The sequence below is a fragment of the Cyanistes caeruleus genome, chromosome 1 (assembly GCF_971803275.1).
Source record: "Cyanistes caeruleus chromosome 1, bCyaCae1.hap1.1, whole genome shotgun sequence".
NCBI classification, from domain to species: domain Eukaryota; kingdom Metazoa; phylum Chordata; class Aves; order Passeriformes; family Paridae; genus Cyanistes; species Cyanistes caeruleus.
Genome location: NC_141701.1, coordinates 119,647,090 through 119,671,020, shown reverse-complemented (window position 1 = coordinate 119,671,020; position 23,931 = coordinate 119,647,090). Strand labels below are relative to the sequence as shown.

General features: G+C 40.8%; 1 protein-coding gene across 19 annotated transcripts in view; it reads left to right on the top strand.

Moving 5' to 3' along the window:
• The window catches only part of SNX10 (sorting nexin 10), a 35,461-nt gene that overhangs the window by 6,896 nt on the left and 4,634 nt on the right, over positions 1 to 23,931 (top strand). For 8 of the 19 annotated variants that reach the window (XM_086853251.1, XM_023920508.2, XM_086853327.1 and 5 more), the window contains 4 exons: positions 9,099 to 9,152; positions 14,326 to 14,412; positions 16,970 to 17,070; positions 17,653 to 17,751. In XM_086853251.1, the coding sequence (XP_086709377.1) occupies positions 9,129 to 9,152; positions 14,326 to 14,412; positions 16,970 to 17,070; positions 17,653 to 17,751 (311 nt within the window). In that variant the 5' untranslated portion in view covers positions 9,099 to 9,128. Of the gene's footprint in view, positions 1 to 4,426; positions 5,063 to 5,865; positions 6,013 to 9,098; positions 9,153 to 9,266; positions 9,352 to 14,325; positions 14,413 to 16,969; positions 17,071 to 17,652; positions 17,752 to 23,931 lie in introns of those variants that run through there. The other 11 variants (XM_086853283.1, XM_086853291.1, XM_086853286.1 and 8 more) reach the window with 7 other exon arrangements.

Genomic DNA, 23,931 nt, shown 5'->3' with positions numbered 1-23,931 from the left:
GCAGGATTTGAAACTCGGGTATAAAAGGGAAATGCATCCTCAGTAATGGTTGTTTACATCTCCAGTGGCACTAAGTGACCTAATTGTGTCAGTTCTGCAGAAGAGTTACAGGGAGTGAGGAGTAGGCTTGATACCTGCAGTGGGGCTTTCTTCTGTGGGCTTCCAGCTGCAGGGGGGTGTGCTAACTGGACCTTCTGCTCCTGCTTTGGTCTGGGTTTGGTTTCATTGGGGTGCCGTGACTGCAGTTTCCTTCTGAGAGCTGCACGTAGCCCTGGGCCAAAATGCCATTGTCCCTGCTGCATCACTGTGTTTCTACAAACCAGTAGAGCTGGAGAGGATCTGTTGGTGGTTATCAGAATCCTACCAGCTATGTGATGGACATTTAGTATGGATACAACTGTAGGACCACAAAGTCCATATGTAATGTGTAGGTTTCAAGTGGTTTAGTTAACCAGTGGTTAACTGGTGTGGTTATATGAATTGACACTTGTTTCTGTTTTAAGATTGGATTGTGGTTTTTTTGGCCTGAAGTAAATACGTTTAAGTGAACTTGAAATAAACGTTATTTAACACAAACCAGTTTCCTCTTGATCCACTGTTTTCCTGTAGGCTTGCCATACAGATCTGTGCATTCTGCTCATTTCGGCAGTGTCTGCTCTGAGGGTGTGAAATCTTTCTCCTACAGAAGGCAGAAGTTGTTCAGACCACTTAGTGGTCTACTTGAATTCATTGTTGGAAAGATATCACATGGATTTAGGCACTGTGAAAGCAGGCTGTGAGCTGTATTTGTCCTGTGAGCATTGTCTTCTACCTTTGCTTCTCTTATCTTATCTTGAATAATGTTTGTTCCAGGCTGACCAGCCATTTCTTTTGACTTAGCTGTGATGGCGGAGCAGTCAAACCGAAGTGCTGCTTTTCTTCTCTCCCTCCCATTTTTGTGTATTTTCTGTGCCTCCTGCTGCTCTCTCACAACTTCATAAAGAAGTTTGTCACATCACAGATGAGCTTCCTGTGCTGGGAGTTGGCCAAAAGCTGGTATCAGTCTTATAAAGTCAGGGTGCAGCAGTGGGGTGAAAGCAACCAAAATCACATCTTGTTGTTCAGTAGGCACAAAAATAAATTAGAAGTAGAGAATCCAAGTATATGGATGAATCACTGATTTTCAGCTTGCTTTTTTTTACTGGTCAGTCTCAATTAAAGCCATTTTGTTTCTCAGAATTATCTGCTTTAATAATAAATAACACTGTTTAGAAGCTATTTTCTTCCAAAATACTGTTTTCATGCCACTGGCACAGTCTAGCATCTAGAAAAATAACAAAGCCTGTGGAACAAGTGAACTGCCCAGTCACATTCACTGTTAATCCATTCTTAAATGGTTAATTTGATGATTGATAGACCCAGCCCACAAACTATGTTTGCAGTATGTGGATGCAGCTACACTAATGTGACAACAGTAAGATTTGGTGTCAATGATGGGCCATCTGGTGCATTCTTCAGGGGAGGAGAGCCCAAAGAGTGAATTGCCATAGTGTGAAAGACTGGAGGTCTGATCCAGCTGGGCTGTTGTAATGGTCCATCATGGGCTTGATCAACTTAAAAGACACAGGGGACACAACAGTTTGAAGAGAGTTGATCCAAATGCTTTGTGGGTACACTGTATTGACTGCAATATTTCCTATCTTAACCACTGTTCTGAGCTGCAATTACACAGACTACTTAGGATCAGTCTGTCTCAGGATGTTACTGCTTAGCTGTTCATTTTAATTTTTACTATATCTGTGCTGGGTCTTTCCCAGCCATCTCCCCAGACACATGTCATGAAACTGGGACTTCTAAATCTGTGGCTGCAACCAAAACTGTAACTTTTCCTTTACTTTCCTCTCTGAGCACTAGACCAAACACTAACACATCCTGGATTGGAGCAGGTAGCACATCAAAAAAATAGATGTTTTGATAGCATAAGGAAATCTGCAGCAGGAAAAAATACCGAGCTAAAACATGTGCTAAGTGACAGCAATTCAAGCAGCAGACAAAAATTGTATCATAAATTAAAAGGCTTCGAAATAAGCAAAAAAAATGAGAAATTTCTGGCACATGAGATTCAAAGTGTTCCAGTGTATGAGTGAGGAAGGGAAGGGTCAGGTGATGGCAGCCTCTGCATCTGAGAGAGAGAGAAGGAAGTGTAGGGATAAGACTGCATAGTATTTGCTGACTTTTGCTCTGCTTACTCAGCAGCAAAGATACAGCTTCCATCAACCCTTCTTGTCCTGTGTTGGGTGAAAAATAGTTATTACAGACATGTCTTGAGAAAGATACTACTTTTAAGGCAACTTAATTTGATTTAATGCAATGAAATATTTAATTCCTGACAAAAACATGAATTTTGGAAAGAAAGCCGTATACATTCTCTGAACTTTACTTTAGAAGCAGCATTTAATATTTTTATTAGGAATTTAATCTGTGCTCTGAAATGCTGAGACATTAATCTCTCTTTACAACCCCTACCTTGTTGATTTCTAAAAGTAACAGCTTTCTGATGTGTTGTTTGTAACTTGCATCATGTAAAAAATGCCCAGTGGTGGTTTATTTGTCTGTGTTGGTGTACCCCGTCAGATCTGTGTATGGTTTACGAGTGCACAGTGTGCACATCCCCACTCATCACTTCTGCAACTAAACGGAACTGGCGCTTGCAAAGTACACAGCGCAATCCAGCAAGTGGTTTAGCCTGGATATTACTTGCTTCTTTCCCTTCTCAGTTTCAGTGCCAGTGGTCTGCCTTTTCTGTTAAAGTATCAGCAAGAAGACTAGTGCCCGTCCACTGTTTTCCATGTTGAGTACAGCTGAAAAGATAGTTGAATTTGCCGGCTTGCCAAGGTTGCTGTTTCTTCTGGAATTGATTTCTTCTAGCTCAAGGGATCTGAAAAACTCTCTGGAGCAAGCACACTTTCTGAAACTTTACCTTGAAGGTCACCAATGCTTCCTTCAAAGACTGCTTTATCTCTTTGTAAGCCTTCTGAAAATGTCCTAGCGACAAAACCTGTGATTATGTATGCCACAAAATAATTTTGTGTAGTTTAGGCTACTTCTTAGGCACCATAAGAATTGTAAAGAGTAGCAAAGGCAGGCTCACATGGCAGACGAGCTTGACAGGCTGCCTGGAAAACACAGGAGCTGGAGCTGCAGGAAAGTTTTGAGTGGTCCCCTGGTTGTCTGCAGAAGGAGTGGCAAACACTAGCCCTGAGTAATAAATAATTACCAAGACCAACTCTTACATGTACTGTTCTTTCAGTGACTTGACCCACAATTACTGTTCTGTAGTCATTGCCTAAAATCCAAAGATGCCAGTGGTAGCCTTACCAGTAGTTTCTATTATGAGAAAACCAAAGTAATTGTTGCTCTGAGATCAGCAACACACTGAAATCGCATGAAGTCCTTTGGTTGTGCTTATGTCTGCAATTTGAGCCTTAAAAACAAAAACCAAAACAAACAAAACCCCTTCCCCCAAAAAAAACCAAACCAACCAACAGCAAAAAGAGAATGGGGACACATGTAACACTCTCTCCTACTCTGAACAGATTTCTTAGTACTTCTTCCTAGTTTAGGTTTTTAGAGATTTCAGAAAGGATTGGCATGTAAGTCATGCTGCTGTCCAGTAATATGGTATTAACTTGAAGCAGTTCAAAGCATGGTATAATACCACTGTCTTTGGAAATCTGTGACCCACGCCTGACACTAATCCTTGTCATGTATTTATTTTGGAGGGTAGAGGGAAATTAGTATTTTTCATTAACTCTTTGATTCTCAAGTTTCTCTGAAACAAATGAAAATTTCTTATATACTATATTGGGGTTTTTTTTGGTTTTTTTTTCTTTTTTAATGATCCAGATTAATTCTTCTGGTAAAACAAGTCTTAATAGTCAGGAAGACTGCAGGACAGGGGAGTGGCTGACTAGGGAAAAATGCTAATATAATGGTTAAGGAGAAGCTGTCTTACACCTTGTGACCATAAACAAATGTTTAGAAGCCAAATGGAGTGAAATTCTATAGGAAAAAGTAGTTAACTGAGCATCTGGGCAGCAGTGCCTGGGAATTTCAAGTGCAACCACAAAGGCATGGTATTTAGCAGTGCTTTTCTACATTGTATTGTGGTGGAAGGGAAGGTGTGTGAGTTCTGTCACTAGTTTGGAAAACTCTTCTTTAAAAAGCAGTTTAGACAGTGTGCTTGTTTTTTGCTCAGCAGTGGAGTGATTCTGCTCCTACTCTGATAACAGCACTGATACCTTTACCCTGTAAAGTGAGAAGGGTTTGCTTAAGGGGTACGTCATTTTGTTGACTTCAGTAAGCAGGCTGTGGACTCCTGACTGTTGTATGGAGTTTAGATGAACATGCTGATGTCTTTCATACTCTTTTCATTTCTGACCAACAGACCCTTATAGTAATTTGCTGAGGGATGGTGAGGCAAATAACCATCAGGATAGACGAAAGGAGGAACATGCTCTGTGACCTGCACAGTTTCAGTCCTCACATGTGGTTCATGGACGCTGAGGAGCAGAAGTGGTCTCACGACTCTGGTTGGTACAGTTGGCTTGACCCCAGGTGTTAAGGTGGAACAGGTGAAGTAGAAAGCATTAGCTTACACCGAATTTGAGTTATTCTGCATTGACTGAAAGTCCCTGATTGAGGAACAGCATTTGAATAAGATTTTTCTCATCAACAAGAGCAGTAATTCTGTGATAGCCATGTACCTGATTGCTGTAAATTCCAAGCTGTATTAGGATGTGGTCAATTTGGCAACACAGAATAGTGTGTTTTTATAGGTTTAGGGGTTTTTTGAACTCTCCTGAACTTCTCTTACTTATTTGTCCTGTTCCTCCCCCTTCCACCATCATCCCTGCATGTGTATTTTCCTTAACAAATCCACACAGATCACTTGCTTTTCAGGAATATAGTGTGGCCAGGTGCATATGGGCATGTTCTTTGACAGTGAACTCCATGTATGGTTGCAGCTGAACTTTCTACAGGCTGTAAATGAACATTATTATGACTTACTTTGAGTCTCAAGGTGAGCAAAACATAAAATGCAGGAAAGACTTGCAGGCTTTTAGAGATTCAATTTTTCTCTCTCTCTTGGTCATATTGAAGCCTTGAATGAAAGTTTCATTTGATACTGATGGTGGGAGCAACCTTGAAAGCACAGCTGAGGACTTTGCTTGTGACTGGATAGTACTTTAAATCATCACCAAGATCTAAAACTAAATCACACTTCCCCATTAAAGCCTGAAGGTGGTAATTTAGTTATATGATTAGAAATAACCAAAGGTGGGTGGATGGATGGATGGATGGATGGATGGATGGATGGATGGACTGACAACCACCATATTTTCATGAAACTCTGACTACATTGAATGCATGAGCTCTCCCAGAGGAGATAAAGATATTGCATAAGCCCCTTGACAGTAATGAGTGAAATTGTAAAATTTCAGTGCAGCTAAATACAGCTGCTGGTGAGGCAGCCAGGAGGGCTTGCATTTGTTCATGCTGTTCTTAGAGCAAGTTGACATGGTTTTTGTCTGCACTGCTTGAATTTTCATCTTTCAGTTTGGGAACGCTGGGGAGAAATCACTTCCTCCTTTAGGAGCAGTCCATCTACATGATAAAAGGGTATTTCTCTAGTAGTGTTAGATTATCTGTTTTAATTTAGATTTTAAAATAGAAACTAATCTCAAAAATATGAAATAAAATATAATACTTGATATTATTTATGTGTTACCCTTAAGAAGAGCACTGCAGTTTATCTGTTTTCCCTAAGAAAAGCACTACAGTACTCATGTTTTTTCCTCCCTCTTCTTCCTGATTCTTTTTTAGGCACAGGAAGTACGGCAATTCATCCTATGTAATCTTTTTGCTTTTGAGTGGTTGTTGCTAGCAGTTGTGGAGCTGTTCCCCGGCAGTTTTGTTGGTTATGTAATTAAGAACCGTTAAAAATATGTACTGCGAGAAGCAGTTCATCTAGTAAGTATATGAAACAAATAAAAGAAAAAAGAAGTCTTTAGACTGAGAATGGATCAGAAGCAGAACAAAAACATACTCAAAGCAGTGGGGGGGGGGAGGGGTTTCCCAGTCTCACCAGAAGGTGTTTTATCAAAACTAAAGATTTACCACTGGCTTTTTTGATTCTGTTTCCCAGCACCTGTTCATTTCTCTGTCAGAGAAAATTTTGTTTAGAGTAAAAAGACCAAAATCCTTCTGTTTGTCTTCTGATGGCTGCTTTTCTCCATCACTGGTATTTTGGGTAATTTTTTCTCAAGAGAAAAAGATAACTTCTTATGCAGAAGTTTCACTGGCTTCACTGCGTTCTGCTTCACTTGCTTCTCTATGTGTTAGAGAAGTCCCCAGACGTATGTCTTGCTACCAGACAGAATTTTGCATTCAGTATATTTGCAAGTGGCTGCAGCATGACTGGGCAATCTCACTGAAATCAGTGAAAAAAGGCAGCTTTGCAGGGCTTGCATTTCCATTATTGATTTTTTTTTTTTTTTCTAAATTACTTGATGAAAATCTGATGTATTTTAAATACTTTAGGAAGCTTTTTGGTGTTGAAATATTAATTTTTTTGCCATGAAATATTTAAAATCGTGGTGGCTGTATGGAGTTTAAGCTGTTCTTGCTAACCTGCACCAACACATAACTTGGTCATTAGAAAAACAGATGACAAAACAAAACGTGCTATTTCAGCCTTGTCATTCGCAAGCAGTGTTAGGAATGAGATATTTTGGGCTTGCATAATTTCTCACTTAAATCAGCTTATGCACAGGAGAGAAACACACTGCAGAATCTGATGGAATAAAGATACAGAACTGGAAAAAAATTTGAACTGCCACTTTGAAAAAAAAACACAATACATTCAACCAGATCAGAATGGGGGGGTACAATAACCTCAAACTATATAGGTTTACAACTATACTCAATGGGGAGAGATAGCAGAAAGAATCTTCTTCAAACAGCCCGAGCCAAACACAGTGTTTTTTTTGTCTGTACTCAGCAGTGGGTTTTTAGTCTGTACTGTGAAGCTGTACCTCGAGTCCTGTGTCCAGTTCTGTGTCCCTCACTTGGAGAAGGACATTCTTCAAGTTCTTCTTGGACAGAAAAGGGCAGCAGAGCTGGGGAAGGGTCTGGAGAGTGAGTCCTACGAGGAGCAGCTGAGAGAGCTGTGGCTGTTCAGCCTGGAGAAGAGGAGGCTCAGGGGGGACCTTACTGCTCCCTACAGCTGCCTGAGAGGAGGCTGTAGCCAGGTGGGGATCAGCCTGTTCTCCAGGCAGCTGGTGACAGGAGAAGATGATATGGCCTAAGCTGTGCCAGGGGAGGCTCAGGTTGGACCTCCAGAAGAATTTTTTCACTGAAAGGCTTGTTAAGCATTGGAATGGAGCACCCAGGGTGTTGGTGGAGTCACCATGGAGGTGTTCAGGGAACAACTGTACATGGGCCTTAGTGCCATGTTCTAGTGGACAAGGTAGTGGTCAGTCAGAGGTTGGACTTGATCTTGGAGGCTACCTAAATGATTATGCAATTCTATGAAAGATCTGTGATATGTGCTTATGCTCTCCTTTGAGGTAAAAGCCATTTATCTCCCCAAAACAAAAGTTCCTAATATACTTTCTCATTAACAGCAGTTAGCACCAGTGAGCTAAATTTTTACCCCCACCTTGCAGAGATGCTGGACACTGCTGAGCCTGTGCAGCAAGAAGTGTTTGAGTGCTCTTCTATAACTTCAGCTCGGAACATACATACTAGTTAAGCATACATAAATGGAGTTAAAAAAACCCGACAAAACAAACACAAAAATTTGAGTGTGTTTTTGATATTCCTATTTTGTCAGTACCATTCTAGCTACAGAAGTGAAATGATGGCTTTATCTTTATGGAGATGGGAACTATGTTGGAGTCTATACAAAACAATGACTGTATTGTATATATACAATGTATAGAGTCTATACTATACAAGGGCACCCTTTAGGATGAAGTCTTATGTTTGGTCATTTTTATTTGGAAACAGAGTATCCTATTTTGATATGACTGACCCTATAGAAACTTGACAACAAAGTGTTTGTTTCAGAATAATTTCCTGGGCAAAGAAATGTATGTGTGCTTATCTTTGTGCCCTGTTTTATTAAAATGGGTGGAGTTTGTAATTTGAAAGTGCTCCTAAGAGGCAGTGGGCAGGGGTGGGGTGTTCAACACTCCTTGGCTGGGCTTGACCTAAATATGTAGTTGTAACAAGAGCAGCTTCAAGCTCCCTTATCACTAAACAGGAGGTGGTGTGTATATAAGCTGGACAGTAAAAAAAGCTGTCCTGCTCTTCCCATGTGGGTACCTGTCCTGAGCAAACTGTCTGGTTTATTGGACTGGACTGCAGACACAGTTAAAAATGTACTGGGATTTTCAGTGTAAGAGTAGGTTTAAAATGTAAGTTAATGACAGGATGTTTCAAGTTGGTGTAATTATACCCTTCTCTACATGGAGGTTTGAAAACACTGACGCTGTGAAACTTAGCCTGAATTTTAGCTGTCCTGCAGGATCCAAGCAGTTTGTGTCTCCAGTTTGCTGAGTTTCAGGAAAATGGTTGAGATGGGCATTTGATTCTTTTGACTCAAATGTTTTAGAGTCTCTGGACCTCAGCTGCAGGCATGCAGACCTGTGCTTGGGCACCTGGGAGTGAGGCACAGGCAGCACTGCCTTGGCTGTGTTTGTGTGCTGGGAATGCTGGCTGAGTGGAGATGTTGGGAGGTGGGTACAAGGATGAAACCCCGAGATGGTTCTTGGAACAGAGAAGAAAAGCACTGACTTCCAGAGATGAGCAAGCATCACTGGACTATCAAATATGACAAATATGTAGAGAAGGGGACTAGCCCAATGCTTCTAAAAAGGGGTTATTTTTTAAAATGAATAAATTCTGATATACAGGTAATGCAAAACATATTTTCTGCTATATATGGCACTAAGCCTGGCTTTTTCCACTATCTATTAAGAGCAAAAGTGGTACTGACCTTTAAATAATTACTAAATACCCATCTGATGTCTGTTCTGTTTTATTTTTTTCAGGTTGATTTTTTTTACTACAAACCAGTGAAGATGACGCCAAAACATGAAAAACAGGTAAGTCATATCTAAGCTTTAATAAAAAAGGATTCAAGTTTGGCAGCTGTGGATTGAATTTCATTAATGTTCACATGGATCAGGAAAGATTGGTTGTATTCTTCATACTTTTAGTTGCCAGGATACAGAATATTCTGGAATGATGCAGTGCCAGTTCCTTCTGTTAACGTCTGATAGAAGACTCAGATATTCATTCAGAGTAAGTGACTGTGCATAAGGGGCTCAGACAGGAGAGAAGGATTTTGATGGAGTCTTCTTTTTATCAATTTTAGATATTTTATAGGACTAATAGTTGGATCTGGGTCTGAACTCTGATTACCAGCTGCATGGACCACAAGAATCCTACTTACATGTTCTCCTCTGCTCAGTCCAATGAACATTAAAAGTTTCAATACATTATTTTGTCTCAGCTCTTAGTCTCTTACCAACTTTACTGCACAGCATGTGTGGAGTGAATATGCCAACACCCACAACATGGAAAGTCTCATGTCCTTTGTGTCTGATCCTTTTACTAACAAGCAACTTGGTGGGATATGCTATTTTTCTTGGGAGCTTTGTGGAAAATTACTCTTCAGGGGTTATTGACTAATCAGATGTGTAATAGGAGCACAAGCTCATCACCTGATACAATCCTGAGCATAGATATTTGAATTAAAATGCAGCTGAAATGATTAATACAAATAATCAACCAATGTGAGATTGTTTTTTTATTCCTTTTTCCTGTGGTAGATTTTCCCCTCATATTAAAAATAGATATTTCCATGTCAGGTTTCCTGTTTTCCTAGTAGGAAAATGTTAGAGATTTCTGAGAAAGGCACATTTTTTGCAGTCAAATTCTGTATAGTAAGGCTTCTGCTTTTTCTTGAGGAATCCATTGCATTATGCAGAAATATATCCAACAAAAGAAAAGAGAGAAGGGGAAGAAAAAAGAGAGAAAGATTTCTTGTGTTTGCTTCAGCTGCCTTTATGGGTTGTTCTTCCTTTTGAGGCAGATCCAAAAGGAACATTTTCTTTTAACATGCTAGTATCTATGTGACCTCAGTGACAGCACCTTTTAGTCTGCTGTCAACACTCATGTTCTTTGCATAGATCTGTATCCACGAGGGAGTAGGTGTAATCCAGGTTTGGGTGCCACTTCGACCGTTTTGTCATTTATGTGTGACTATCTACTTGGACTGCTCCTGGCCTCGATGACAGGCTAGCAAAATACCACCAGTGCCCTGCTTCAACTGGCTGGTCTAGCCAGGAATTAAAAGGCACATCCAGACAGAGAAACTGCTCTGCAATTCCTGCTTGTTAAGTAGTTATGACTACTTTTGGGGCAGATTTGAAGATTCTGAATATTTATGAAGATGTTTAGGCCAGCATGGCTGCTGGGATCCATATCAAAGTCATAGCTTAAGCAGCTTGGAAAGAAAATTATTTGCCTCTGAATTTAGTAGTTTCCAGAGAGAAGGAATAAATGGAGGTGCCACATCTTTCAGTAGCTTTCTCTTGAGTGTATACTGTTCCCAGTACAAGAGGCCTCCTTGCCTAAGCCTGGACATTTTTAACAGTCAGCAGCGAATTTTGGTTTTGAGAGAACTGTTGCTCTGAAGTGTTACAAGGACACATTCTTGAATTCATTGATACAAATGCATGTATTGTGCCCCTCAATTAAAAAACCCCAACAATACAACCAAGGAAAAAACCCAAACAACAACAACAAAGACAAAAGCCCAAACTGAAAATACTTGTAATGTGACATAATAGCTAGATTTGCAGTTCTGGAAAAACCAAGCAGCACTTGGTAGGGCAGTAATACAACTTGTAGAGGATTTCAGCTGGCAAAAAAAAAGTCCTTGAAACCTTGGTTGTCTTTGTACCAAGTCTCCCATGTTGTACAGCTGGATTGCAATACGGTTTTGTGACAAATGATTAAGTTAGTCTTCAAGTGGTGTGTGGGAGGGAGAGGTCAGCGTCACCTCCCCCAGGTGGACAGTGCATGACTTGAGAATAGACATGTCTATTGAGAGTGTCCTCATTTTTATAGCAAAATAGGGAGGGAGTGGAATGCATACAGAAGAGAAAGGCAGTTATTACCCAGCATTGCTGTAATCTGCTGATTGTTTGTAACCAATCAATGCAGGATGGACTGAGCATATGACAGCAATCTTGCAGAGGAGTATTCTGCCACCTAACCCTGCTTGGACAATAACATAGCCTGTATGTGAATATTGGCCTTTACTCTAGGGATGCAAAAGCATAGGCATCTTTTCTGGCAGTGGATCATCACTTACACTGCGTGGTTAGGTCTGCTTTGATTAAAGCAATGCTATTTGCCCAGTGGGATCTTGTATTCTGGAGAAGACTTAAAGGTAAAAGGTCAAAAGAGAAGAAACAGTCTATATGTGCAATGCCACTGTTTCAGAGCAGAAAGATCTGTAATGGGAATGCACTTCCTGGATTCAAGAGATGAATAGGAGAAGTAACCCGAAATCTTGAGAAAGGCTGTACATTTTTATTTTTCATTTCTAGTTGCTTACTGTTTATCTTGCTTCATTCTAAGCTCAGTATTGTCTTTTTTTAGGTAAATAAGGGGGGAAAAAAAGGAACACCCAGTCTTCTGTTGAAATCCTAGTGTTTCAAATCAAAGCTGACAATGACTGTGTGTGAGGGCTGCATTTTGCTGAGGTGCTCTGCTGTTCTGCAGATCATTTTTCTTTTTGCCTCACTTCTTTCCTGCTTAGACACTGCCTGCCACAGCATATACAGCAGGTCTCATTTCTTTGGTAGGTGGAGTCTGAAGGGTTTTAACTTCCTCCATGTTGAAACTCAGTGAATAGTTAATTACAAGCTAAAAGTGTACAGAAGTTTTCCAGTGTAAATCTTGTGGTCTGGAATGATTTGCAAGGTAAGCCATAGCTGACAGACAGCATATCCAATAGCAACTTTAAGTCACAATACTTTGGTATTATAAAGGTTTGAAAGAACTATATTTCTTCAAAGACTGTTTCGATTCTGTACAAAGGAGAGGGTTATGGAAGGTTATTTGGAAATGGGGTAATGTGGGGAACCTGGACAAAAGGAAAGTCAACAAGAAGCTGATAGAGCAGTAGATGAGAGGAGGGAGACTGGGGTCAGGTTATAAGCAGGCTGCCTAAGGTTGTGACTCCTGTGCTGCAGTGGTTGAGGGGAGGAAGAGTGCAGTGTCCTGTTTAAGCTTCTTGGCATAATTTCTCTTCTTCCACTTGCAGGACTGATGCATTTATCAGCAAAGGATAGAAAGTATGTTGAGAAGTGGTTGCAGCTTTGGAGAAGATTGGAACACAGGGAAATAGGAATTTTGAGGAGACAAAAACTTGTGATATAAAAAGATAGTACAGTGGGTCTGAAAGTCTACTTTACCTACCTACCTATGTATGGTAAATATTATAGACAGTGAGGCAGGTGGAGAAAAACAGCCAAAAAAATTGTGTCCTCTCCTGTGTTCAACACATTGCTGAATATCTTCTCTGGAGCAGAGATAACTTTCTCATATGTCTCACTAGTGATTTTGTAAAAGTAAAGGCATGATCCTCAGCTGGTAGAAATGATTAAAGCTCTGTTAATTTGTTCCTCTTGTGTCATGCTGTCATGGGGTTAAAAAGCTGCAGGGGAGACTTGGCCCTCTGATGCTCATCAGTGAAGAAAGAAGCAGCAGAGGTGGCAGGAGCTTTTAAAATGTGCTTTCTTTGGCAAGCTGCTCATGATACTCAGCAGAAGGGTAACCACCACTTTTACAGAAAACACCCCTGGGACCAGGAGCTGGGCTAAGTGACGTAAAACCAAAAGCTGTGTCCAGCCATCAGGTAACAGGCTCCCCGTCTCTGAAGCAATAATACCTAGAAATCAGGGAGGAAAATGATTTAATCGAGACCTTGAATGTCTCCCTGCTACGTACATAGTGCCATGGCTGTTCAGGAAAAAGTGTATCTTCACCTTTCAAGGCTGTTATTGTTCTCCTGTCAGTCCTCTGAAGGTTTGCAGTGCTGGTACATGCAAGTGTGTGTTAGAGGAGACAACTTGGCTGAAGAGTAAAGCTTTTATTCTGATATCTTTGGTTTGGGCATAGGAAGACACATTTTGAGAGCTTTCTAGTTTAAGATTTCTTGATTTATGCAAATATGTACTAAAAAAAGCATGTTTTTTACCAGAGACGCTGTCATTCCTCCCACAGTCGATTCCTGTACCTGGAGATCTTGCGCAGTGCCTTCCTCTCAGGGGGACTATATCTACAGCTTAAAGTGATACACTTTTCCTTAAGTGGTGGGATTAGCTTTTGGGGTGAATAGCTTATTTAAGCAACTGGAGTAGGGCAGCCTGTGCATGTGCTCCAGAAGTAGCAGGTATTTAAGCACACTTCTGACCTTTGTATTTCAAAGGAATGTTTTCCATCCTAACATGAATATACAGATTTATCAGGATTTTGTGGTTTGGTTTTGTTTTTTCTACAACAAAATTTTGATCATTAGCTGGGAGTATTGAGAAACATTTAATTCTTCAGTCTCTTCCAATTCACGTTAGTGATGCCCAGTTACATTACAGTAACATCCATAGGCCCTCTCTCTTTTGGGATTCCTCTAAATTATTACATAGATACAATAAATTACAAGGAAGTAAGCGAGATATGACAGCTTCTACAACAAATACTCTATATGATTGTCCCCTCAAAATAGGGAATTTTGCTCTGCAGTGTAGCTGTGTTGCTTCCTTGGGCAGGTTGATGGTCAGATTGCAACAGAAATGCCCCAGTGCTGCATCTTCAGCTGTACTCTTTGTCAGTGTTGATTACGAATGTGGGAAAAGCCTAAAACACCTGCCTCATCCTCCTTTATGTGTGTGACTTTGAATGTTAGGCTTTTAGTTTCTCTCAGCTCCCATGCGTGAAACATGTATGAGTTTTCAGAGTGTTACTTCATCTGAAATACTCCTTTTCAGCTAGCGGTTTGGCAGGGACTTTCCCAGACATGTGGTGTAGCTCAGATGATTCATTGCTTTATGCTTCTCCATTTATAGGGTTGCAAAATTCAATAAAACAGCAGTTCATCTTTTAATCTGACTCAGTAGTTTGTGGAACAGCAGAACAATCAAGAGAGTCTTTAAGGCTGCCTTTGTCTTCTAAAATTAATTGCTTTTTATTATGCACTTACAGGAATTTGTAACTGTCTTGGTGCGAGACCCCAGGATACAGAAAGAAGACTCATGGCATTCCTACATAGACTACGAGATATTTATTCACGTAAGTATTAAAATATGAGAACAGATTCTTTGGGCTCTTACTGCTGTTTCTGTCCAAGCCAGGGTTATCTTTGGGATAAAAATGGAATTTCTGGTTCTGGGATGCTGGAGGCTATTATTCTCTTTTTAACAGCTGGGGTGCAGTGGAGCAGGTAAGGTGGGGTTTGCCGCTGGCCATGTCGTAGGTCTGGCAGAGCTGGGGTTGAACCTAATGTGTTCACATGTGCATTCCACAATGTCTTACAACAGACAATTCTTAGCTTTACTTATCAGCTAGAGGACTGTTATGGTCAGTGGTATCTTACAGTTGTAAAAGAATGTTGATGTTCAGGTATTCATGGGAAAGCAACTTCCTTTTCAAGTTATTACCTGGATATTTGTGCTTTAAATTCTTCTCAGTTCTTTTTGCCACGTTACTTGGTTGATGCAATGTGGTTGTTTTCAGTGTACCTTGACATTCATATCATGTTAATTTAGTGGTGCTTGGATGTGTGAAGTAGTTGCATTTGGATTTGTGATTATAGTCCACCATATGTTAATGGGAATTCACTTGGCATTATGGTGCTTTTATGCCTCAAGTCTGTCCTATACATAATTTTGTTTCCTTGGTTGTTCTTTGGTGGATGACATATGGAAGGTGTTATCCTAATTTGCCAAATCTAGATCCAAGGATTTTAATTGCAGTGTAAAATAGAGGTATTTGAGAGCACCAAGTTGCATGGTTAATGCTTGGCGTAAAACCAAAAGCATTTCCTTCCTGTGTGGAAGAGTTAAGCAGTTAGTGTATGACAGCAAGCAGTCAAATGATGACTTATTAAATGTCTGTGTGACAAGTACTTCTCTCCTGTGTGGCAATCAGAGTTGTGAAACTTTTAAATTTGCAGTGTGCTTCAAGTACTGCTTCCAAAGCAGTTATATTTTTAATTTCTGGTAAATAGAAATTCTGTAGATTTGGCAGGGTGGGTATTAATGTTTCACAGACATCAGTGCCTCTGAATAGAAAGTGTATTAAGGCTTTCTCAGTGACTGCTGAGCTGGGGAGATGTTGTTTAGACCCAATGTGTCTTCATTCAAGTCCAGCCAGCAACTGAGCGCCACACAATCTAACGCTCACGTCCCCTCTGCCCCACCAGCAGGATGGAGGGAAGAGAATTTGGGGGGTGAGAGAAAACTCACAGGCTGAGATAAGAACAGTTTAATAATCGAGATGTAGTAATAACTTTAATAATAAAATAATAATAATAATAACTAGTAATAATATAAATACTAATAAAGAAAATAATAAAAAAAAATAGATAAAACTGTAGAAAGACAAGTGATGCAAATGAAAACATATGCTCAGCACCAAGTAACCAGTGCCCAGCCAGTCCCTCAGTGGCAGTCCCCAGCCAACCTCCACCCTAGTTTATTGCTGAGCATGATGCCATATTGTATGGAATATCCCTTTGGTCAGTTTGGATCAGCTTTCCCAGCTGTGTTTCCCATGCACTCCCAGCCTGCTCACTGGTGGGGTGGGGTCGAGTGAGGAGCAGAAAAGACCTTGGTTCTGTGCAAGCCATGTTACTGCTCAGCAATAACTAAAACATCCGTGTGTTACCAGCACTGTTTTCAGCACAGATCCAAAACACAGACCCAGCTACTGTGAAGAGTATTACTTTTCCCCCAGCCAAACCCAAATATATGATCCATCATTGGGCATATCCGAAGCTATTAAGCATCAATCCAGCTTCCTGCCACCACAGTCCCAGGGGTTTTGGAGACTAAGTCTGCCTGGTTTTTAGGACAGCTGAGTTCCCCTTCCACCCAGCTCTTAGAACATTTATCTTCTTAAACTGTGTGGTATCCTAGGTGTGTTCCTCTGTTCCAGAAGGCTGTCATCTTTGTGCTCTCTACAGTCTGCATCTTGTGGCTGTCTGGAGTTAGGGCTCCTGGCAGGCAGGGAGGGTGGGCTGGACTGGCAGTTTTCTAATGGAGTCCCTGTCTGGTATGTGGGATTTCATCTAAATGTATGCTCCATGGGAAAATTTGGCAAAAATATTTAATTTCCACAGATTGTTTCTCTTTTGATGAATTGGCATTTTCCTAGTGAGCTAATTGTCTTCTGTGGGAAAATTTCCAAATGCTGCTACTTGCAGAGAGCAGTCACATTGGTTTCTTTGGTTTGACTTAAATGGGACTGCACAGTGGAAAAACTCTGTATAGCTGTTTGCAGGATTGTAACTAGAACAGATGAAGATCTTTTTCCCCTGCAAAGATTGGCATTATCTACTGAAACCTTTTTCTGAGGTCTATTTTTCCTGTTACTGTAAGTTGTACTGTAATCCAAATCTCTTGCTTTTAAAAAGAAAGCAATGAAAAATATTTCCCCGAGAAGCAGTAGAAACTGTCACCAGTCTTGCCTTGAGTTAAAGCACAGTCCTTAACATAAACTGAATTAATGTCAAGCTTTCCATTGGTATCTCGGGCATTAGTAAAACATCTTGGATGTGTTGTTAATACCATGCCTGCACTTTAGCTTAAGCTGATTTGCAAAGTAAATGTTTTTTATTTCCCAACAGACAAACAGTATATGCTTTACAAGGAAAACATCCTGTGTTAGACGACGCTATCGAGAATTTCTTTGGCTCCGGCAGAGGCTTCAGAGCAATGCAGTGCTTATGTGAGCAACTTTATATATGGCTATTTAATAATCAGTCAGGCATGGAGAGAAGGACTGTTTCATTTTAATTCAGAGAACTGCAGAAATCAGATCTGGAAAGTATCCTGTGTTTCTTACACATTTATTCTGTAAAGTGCATTTTATGTGCTTTAAACCCAGAAGAATGTGGTTTGTACTTATTGCCTTTTTTTGGTGAGGCCCCCCCTCTAATTTGTAAGAGACTTGATCTATATTTTCTTCTGCTATGTACAGATAGCAGAAATAACAATCTAGTGTAGGTGTTTGTACCTCCTCTTTGTTCTTCTTCAGTGTGCTTAGGTCTTGCAAGCACCATAAGAAATCTAGCAGAGATGGATGCAGACTTAAGAACTCGACCAGAAAAATCAGATTAATTTATTTTCCCCTTTGAGGTGTGTGAGAAGCCCTTCCGTTTGTCAGCATTGTGTTCCTAAATCGATTTCAAAAGTTTCTCAAACATAACCCATTATTTTCACATGCTTGAGGTTGGCATTTGCTTACTGCATTTTTCTCTGCTGTTTCACATTTGGTTTTAACTGTGTATTTTTTTTCCTGTTTATAAAGACAGCTACCTGAACTGCCATCCCGAACTCCCTTTTTCAATATGAACAATCCTAATCACGTGGACCATCGCCGTCAAGGTCTGCAAGAATTCCTGGAAAAGTGAGTACAGCCTATCCAGAGGTGTTGAAATTTTTATGAGGTCATCAATTCCTGGTTTAAAATAGCTCATCTCTGGTACTTGAGAGCCACCGTGTGGTCATCTGTACATGCTACACGTTTAGTTCCATTTTTTTACTTGCACTGTCATAATTCGTACACGTGACTTCAGCTCTATTGATTACAAGGAGACTTCAGCTGGAGCTTTTCCATTGTGTTTCATTGCACTGATTATAGATAACAGGCTTAGATTTAAATAACTTTGCAATTGCATACTTAGTTTGGGAGATCTTTCACTGTGATGTCTATTTGTAGCTTTCAATAAGGAGCTGGATATTCTTGTACAAAGAAGAAAACCACCCCCCTTTATGTTCATGGAAAATCAATGTCCCTATGAGCCTGGGAAAATTCTATAGTGAGATCTCCTGACACGGAGCTTTCCTATAATGCAAATTACTTTGTTTACCAGTCCCACTAACATAAGCAAGCTCTAGCAGTTGTGACTATTTTCAGTGTAGCTGCAATCTGTATAAAATCATTCATCAGGTTTAGCAAGACCCTGACCTGCATTACAAAGGAGTAGTGCATGAGTTTCAGTACTGCATCCCTCAGTCCCACTGCTGTGGCCACTTCACCTTCTGCAGTGGCTGAGCCCCTGTTGATGTAATTTTCTGTTTTTTCTCTGCCATTCTTGTTGTGCTCTGGCACTGCTGGTGTGAGAGCAGGCTGCTCACAGCTGCTGGGGCAGGAGCTGTGTGTACCTCTGCCGGCTGCCTTTAGCTGCTGCTTGGGGTAAGGGCATGGTGAGACACTGCAAGTAGAGACTATTCATCTTCTTTTCCAGTCCATGTATTATAAGCCTCCCTAACAGACAACAAATCATCGGTCCTGAGGTATATTTGTTAGGCTTAGCAGCTGAAGGCAGGGACAGCTAACTGCTGCAGGAATAATATTCTGCGTGCAGTTATATAGGATCTGTGACCAAAAGGTCAGCCAATAAATACTGGCTGAAGGCATGTGAGACAGGGAAGAGAAAGCAGAAAAGGATTAGAGGGTATTTTTACGCCTCAGGAAAGAAAAGCAGTGAAATGGAAGGGCTGTGCTCCTAGAAGCATGTCAGTGATAATATGAAGAGTGTGGTAGTTCAGGTTCCTGGCTCTGAGCAGTTCTGTCTTAGCTGTGCTGTCCCACGGAGTAGTGCATTTAAAAAAACACTGTCATTTCAAAATGGCAAAGAGGCCAGCCTGGTAACAAGGTATATCGACATCAGAAATGTTTACAACTGCTGTCTGCCCTTCAAAAGGCAAAAGAGAAAGATAGATGATCTTAAAAGACATCCTCATGCTCCAATTTTGTGGATGACTGTAGCTGTAAATGAGTACTGTCAGCAGAAAATGACAGCACGTGGAGCATTTCACCATGCTGCTGTTAGTACAGGAGTGGGAAAAGAAGCAACTCAATGGAAAGGTAACGATTTAAATGTTTGAACTTGAATGCAAGGAAAGTGTCAGCTTTCTCTCAGCCCTGGGGAGCAGTTGGAAGGAATTTTCAGAGGTTGTGTTGAGATGCAGTGGCCTGGCACTTCACTGTACCATTGCCCTCTGCTGGCTGGCCCCGCTGTGCTGCTGCTGCTGCTGCTGCTCCACACAGAAGGCATCTTCCTATTGGCTCAGCAACGCTGCCATGATGCTTTCCCCCCCCATCCCCCCATTTTATGACTCTGAACCAAAGGTTATGATTCTTTTTCTGAAATTGAATTTGTGGAACTCCCTAACAACAGTTAGTATAAAATATATATAGACCTGTGTATAACATATAGGTATAATAGGTATGTAAAATGCACACATATATTCTGTATATATGTATGTTTTATATGTACAATATGCATATATGTACAATATACATATGTTACATACATATTGTATATAATACATATGCTTGACTTTAATGAAGCTCTGGGTCTGGATGTTGCACGTTCTGTGGGGTGGCAATGCCAGGTGGAGCAGTACCTTTCTGATACTTTAGAAAGGGGGGACCCTAACCCAAAACTGCTAAGCTGAGAGCTCCATTCATCCCAGCAATGACAGCAGTCACTGTGCACAAGCTCGCAATCCTACTGGTGTTTCTTTGAGGCAGTGGGAAGAAATGAGATTCGAGCCTATGTAGACCTGTCTGGAGAGAGGTTCACAGGTAACATTTTTAAATGCCTGCCTATGATGCTGGGATCCCAGGTGTTGTCAGGATCCAAGACACCTCTGAAAAGGGTGTTTAGATCTTCAGAAGTCTTGGTTTGTGCCTTGTGTCTTTATGGCCAGATTGCTATAGTGCCTGCTTGTGCGGGAGCCACATGCCTGCGGAGCAGGATTGAGCAGCTGGAGGCTCTCTAGTGCTCATCTCCTGGCCCTGGGAACACTTCTATACTGCCTATATGTGGATGGCTACAGAGTTCTGTTGTCTGTCCTCACTTCCCACTCCAGGGTGAGTTAGCACAGGGCACAGTGTGTACTTAGAGCCTTTGTGGAGCCCCTCCGTGCTGAGCACAGTAGCGTAAGAATTAGGCCAACAGCTGGGAAGTTAAGCACTAGACTTTGGTGAAATCTGGGAACAGGTGTCCCATTTTGATTTGGTTTTACTGCACAAATGCAGGGTAAGATCTACTTGTCTTACAGGTTATTATCTCTGAGTGATGAAGAGCTGTAAAGCTCACTTCTTGTCTGGGCATAATTTAATATTTCAAGAGGCCATTTGCATTAACGGAAGTCAGCTAGCCCCTTTTCAATTATGAATTACTTTGTAAGAATAAGGAAAATTATGTGTTTTTCCTGCTAAGTATCCTCATCATTTGAGGATGCCTGTAAATTCACAGGAAAAGTTCATTTTTAAACTAGACGTCAAAATTAAAACACTATCTTGTAATTTTAGTTTCTGTAAGATCCTCTGCATGTCTAACTTTGGGATTTAGATTACCCACACAGAAGATGTATTGGGTTTGCTCATGAGAAAACTAATTAAAGCCATTTTAAATGAAGTTGAGTTCAATTGATGACTTTTTAAAAAATTGAATATACTTGGATCCCAAAAAATTACATGATTTAGGGAGAAGGACTACTTTTCAATCACTTTTCAGACATGCAGTTTATGATGGGATGGAAGACACTGAGGGTTTTGAGAAAGGAAACGCTTGGATCCACAGGGAGCAGAGGGCATCTGTGTTGCTGTTGCAGAGGGCCATGCATTGGGCTTGATGTAGCAGTGAGCAAGCCGTCCAAAATTCATCTGCCTAAGGAAGAGCCATTTTCTGAAGGTGTCTGGTGTTTTGTCCTTTTCCTCCCACCTCTTTGGCTTTTCCACTGCAGTCCCACAAGCTGCAGCTGGTGCAGGGCCAGAGGTCGCTTCTGGAGGTATCTCCACTGGGTGCTGTCTCAGGGATGCGGAAAGCGGGAGACTGGCTCCAAAAGGGATGGATGCCAGCTTGCCCCTGCCACGGGCTCAGGCCAGGAGCATTGGCAGTTGTGGGGCAGGTGGAACCACCTTGGGCAAGATGCCTCTCTCCAATGGAGCCTTGCTGGTATTTCCTATTTGGTGAGGGAATAATGTGTAGCAGGCACATGTGGCTAAATCTTCTCCTAACCGCATGCATTATCACATACCCAACAGTTGCTTCACAGTTGCTTGATACCGGTAACATTTCCTCCCTTATAAAAGTGAAGGAGGAAAGACAGTCAGCTTTTTTTTAGAGGAAACTGGGGCTTTGTTTGGTGTGGGCTGGGGCTGAGGGGCTGGATGCTCAATAGAGGGCACCACAGCACAGGCTGTTATCCCCCGCCTCTCAGCTCCTTGGGCTTTTCCCTTGCTCTCCGTCATCTGATGTAAATGGGCAGAGTAAATTTGTCGAAAACAAAATCGGAGTGTTAACCTTCCACACACATTCAAGTGCGCATCTGTCATTGTATTAGGTTACAGTAGATACAGGAAATCTTTAGTTAGGATTAAGTTGTACTGTTCAGCCATATGTTGTTTTTCTCCAGCAGAACAGTGTATAATATACCTAATAAAATCATGTTGAAGAAAACCAGATTTTGGACCTTGTCCAAATAAGAAAAAACACATGTTTTTTCTTTTGTAAATATTTTTGCCATAACACAGGAAAAGATAAATATTCCTCCTATAGTATCCAGCATTTCCTCGAAAATGACATTATTTCTTCTGCTTGTGAAGTGATGTTTTTCAGTCCTGCTTCTTTAAAGGTCTAGAGATCATGAGCATTTACTGCAAGATTACAAACAAAGATGGTTGTGAATAAAAAAATTATTTTATTATCTCTAATTCTTATGTGTAGCCTTATCCTGCAGCCCCCTTAATCATGTAAGTAGTCATTATGCATGTGAGCAATCTGGCCAAGAGGACTGAAATCTCTGACAAGTAATGACCACTGATGGGATCAAGACGTGCAGGGTTTAGCCTTTCGTTCTTCTTGCAGGCGTGCATAGAAGGTCTGTTGTTCTCCTAAATATGCTCAGTCAGTTTATAGGAATTAATACCATGAGCCGTGAATTAATACCATGACTCTTGCAGTAGCGCAAAGGCAGCGAGTGCTGATTTACATCACTGTAAGCACAGCCCTGCCTGGCACTGGCTGCAGGGAAAGTGTTGAAGAAGCACTGGGAGCGCTACCAGTTGTGTTGAGACCGCGCAGGCGTCCAGCCTCCGCAAAGACATCAGAGTGTTAATGCTGTGACACTCCTCCCCTCCTCTTGCCTTTTTCATTTGTTAGGTGGTGGTTTGTAATTTTCATTTTTTAAGTCCTTGAAGCCAAGTCTACTTTTTAAATGAACAGCCCTTCACACAGTGAGCCCCCAGGACAGCAAAAGCCCTAGAGAGCAACTGCTATACCAACACGTAATACTACTAGTACCATCTGGTGACAAATGTTGGGGTATTCCCTTGAAGAAAGAGTATTTTGAACAGGAAAGTGTAACACTTATGGGTAGTGCAGAATTTATTGCTCATTTTGATTGCTTGAAGCATGCAATTAAAAAGCAGTCTAACCTGTTGGTTCAGAGGGGGCGGGAAAAGAAGCAGCTATTTTTTAATTAAGAGAGAACAGAAATTCTTCAAGGGTACAAGCAGTTAAAAGGTGTCTGTATATTTGCTTTCAGGGTGGTTTTAAATGACTTGCAAAATGCATTGAGTGTTTGGTCTCAATGTGAACACACATATATATATATATATATATATATACATATATATGAGTGTGGGTGTGATTAGCTCCATGAACATCTTTTAGTTGTTGCGCCTTGGTTTCTCTTCACTCCCTTCACCTCCAGATGGCACTATGAAGCAGAAAATTACTGTGAAATAATGAGTCCAATGTAAAGTAAAATTGGAAATTGAATTATAGCTGCAGAAAAAGGACAGTAGCCTTGAGGTCCTGATCAGTCTGTACTCTTATCACTTTTGTTTGCTGTTCCATGTGTTAGGTTACTGCCGAGTTAATAACAGTGCTTTAGCAGTTCAAGGCTTAGCAGAATTGTACTGGACATGAAATAAAGCTAAAATGAATTTGTGTCCAATATCATTGACATTAGTGCTCATTACTTCTCTGGTGTAATGCCTCAAACCATCTAAAATCAATTTTAAAGATTACCCGTTATTTTATAAAGAAAATAAAATACATTTCAAACAGCAACAGAGCTGTAAGTGTAGTGTAATCTCATGAACAGTTAGTTACTCGTGTTTTCACTGGTTGGCAGGAAACTTTTGAAGGTACAGCAAGAGGAAAAACTGTGAAACTAAATGCCATTCACAGAATTTAATGACTTGGCTTTTTGCTGTGTTACTTGGCATTAGACACGCAAATGTTAGAATTGCAGAAATGTGCATCCCCTCACTGTGCCTGGGAAAAACAGTAACTGTAGTTACTCTACAGGAAACTTCAGCACATTATTTTTCTTTTTTTTTTCTTTTTTTTTTTTAAGAGAAGTAGAAGGAGAATATTTACTCTCCCAATTCCATAAACTATAAAAGTGGATTTATTGTCTGGAATGATACCTCTGCTTTTTGTTGCAATGTTTGTCTTTGTTTGGAATGTGGGTTTATCAAGATTCAAGGCTGAAATCCTCTTCTAGTGGCTGCTGAATAATGGCTTTTCAAACTGTAATCATGAAGCTGTTGCTGTCAAGG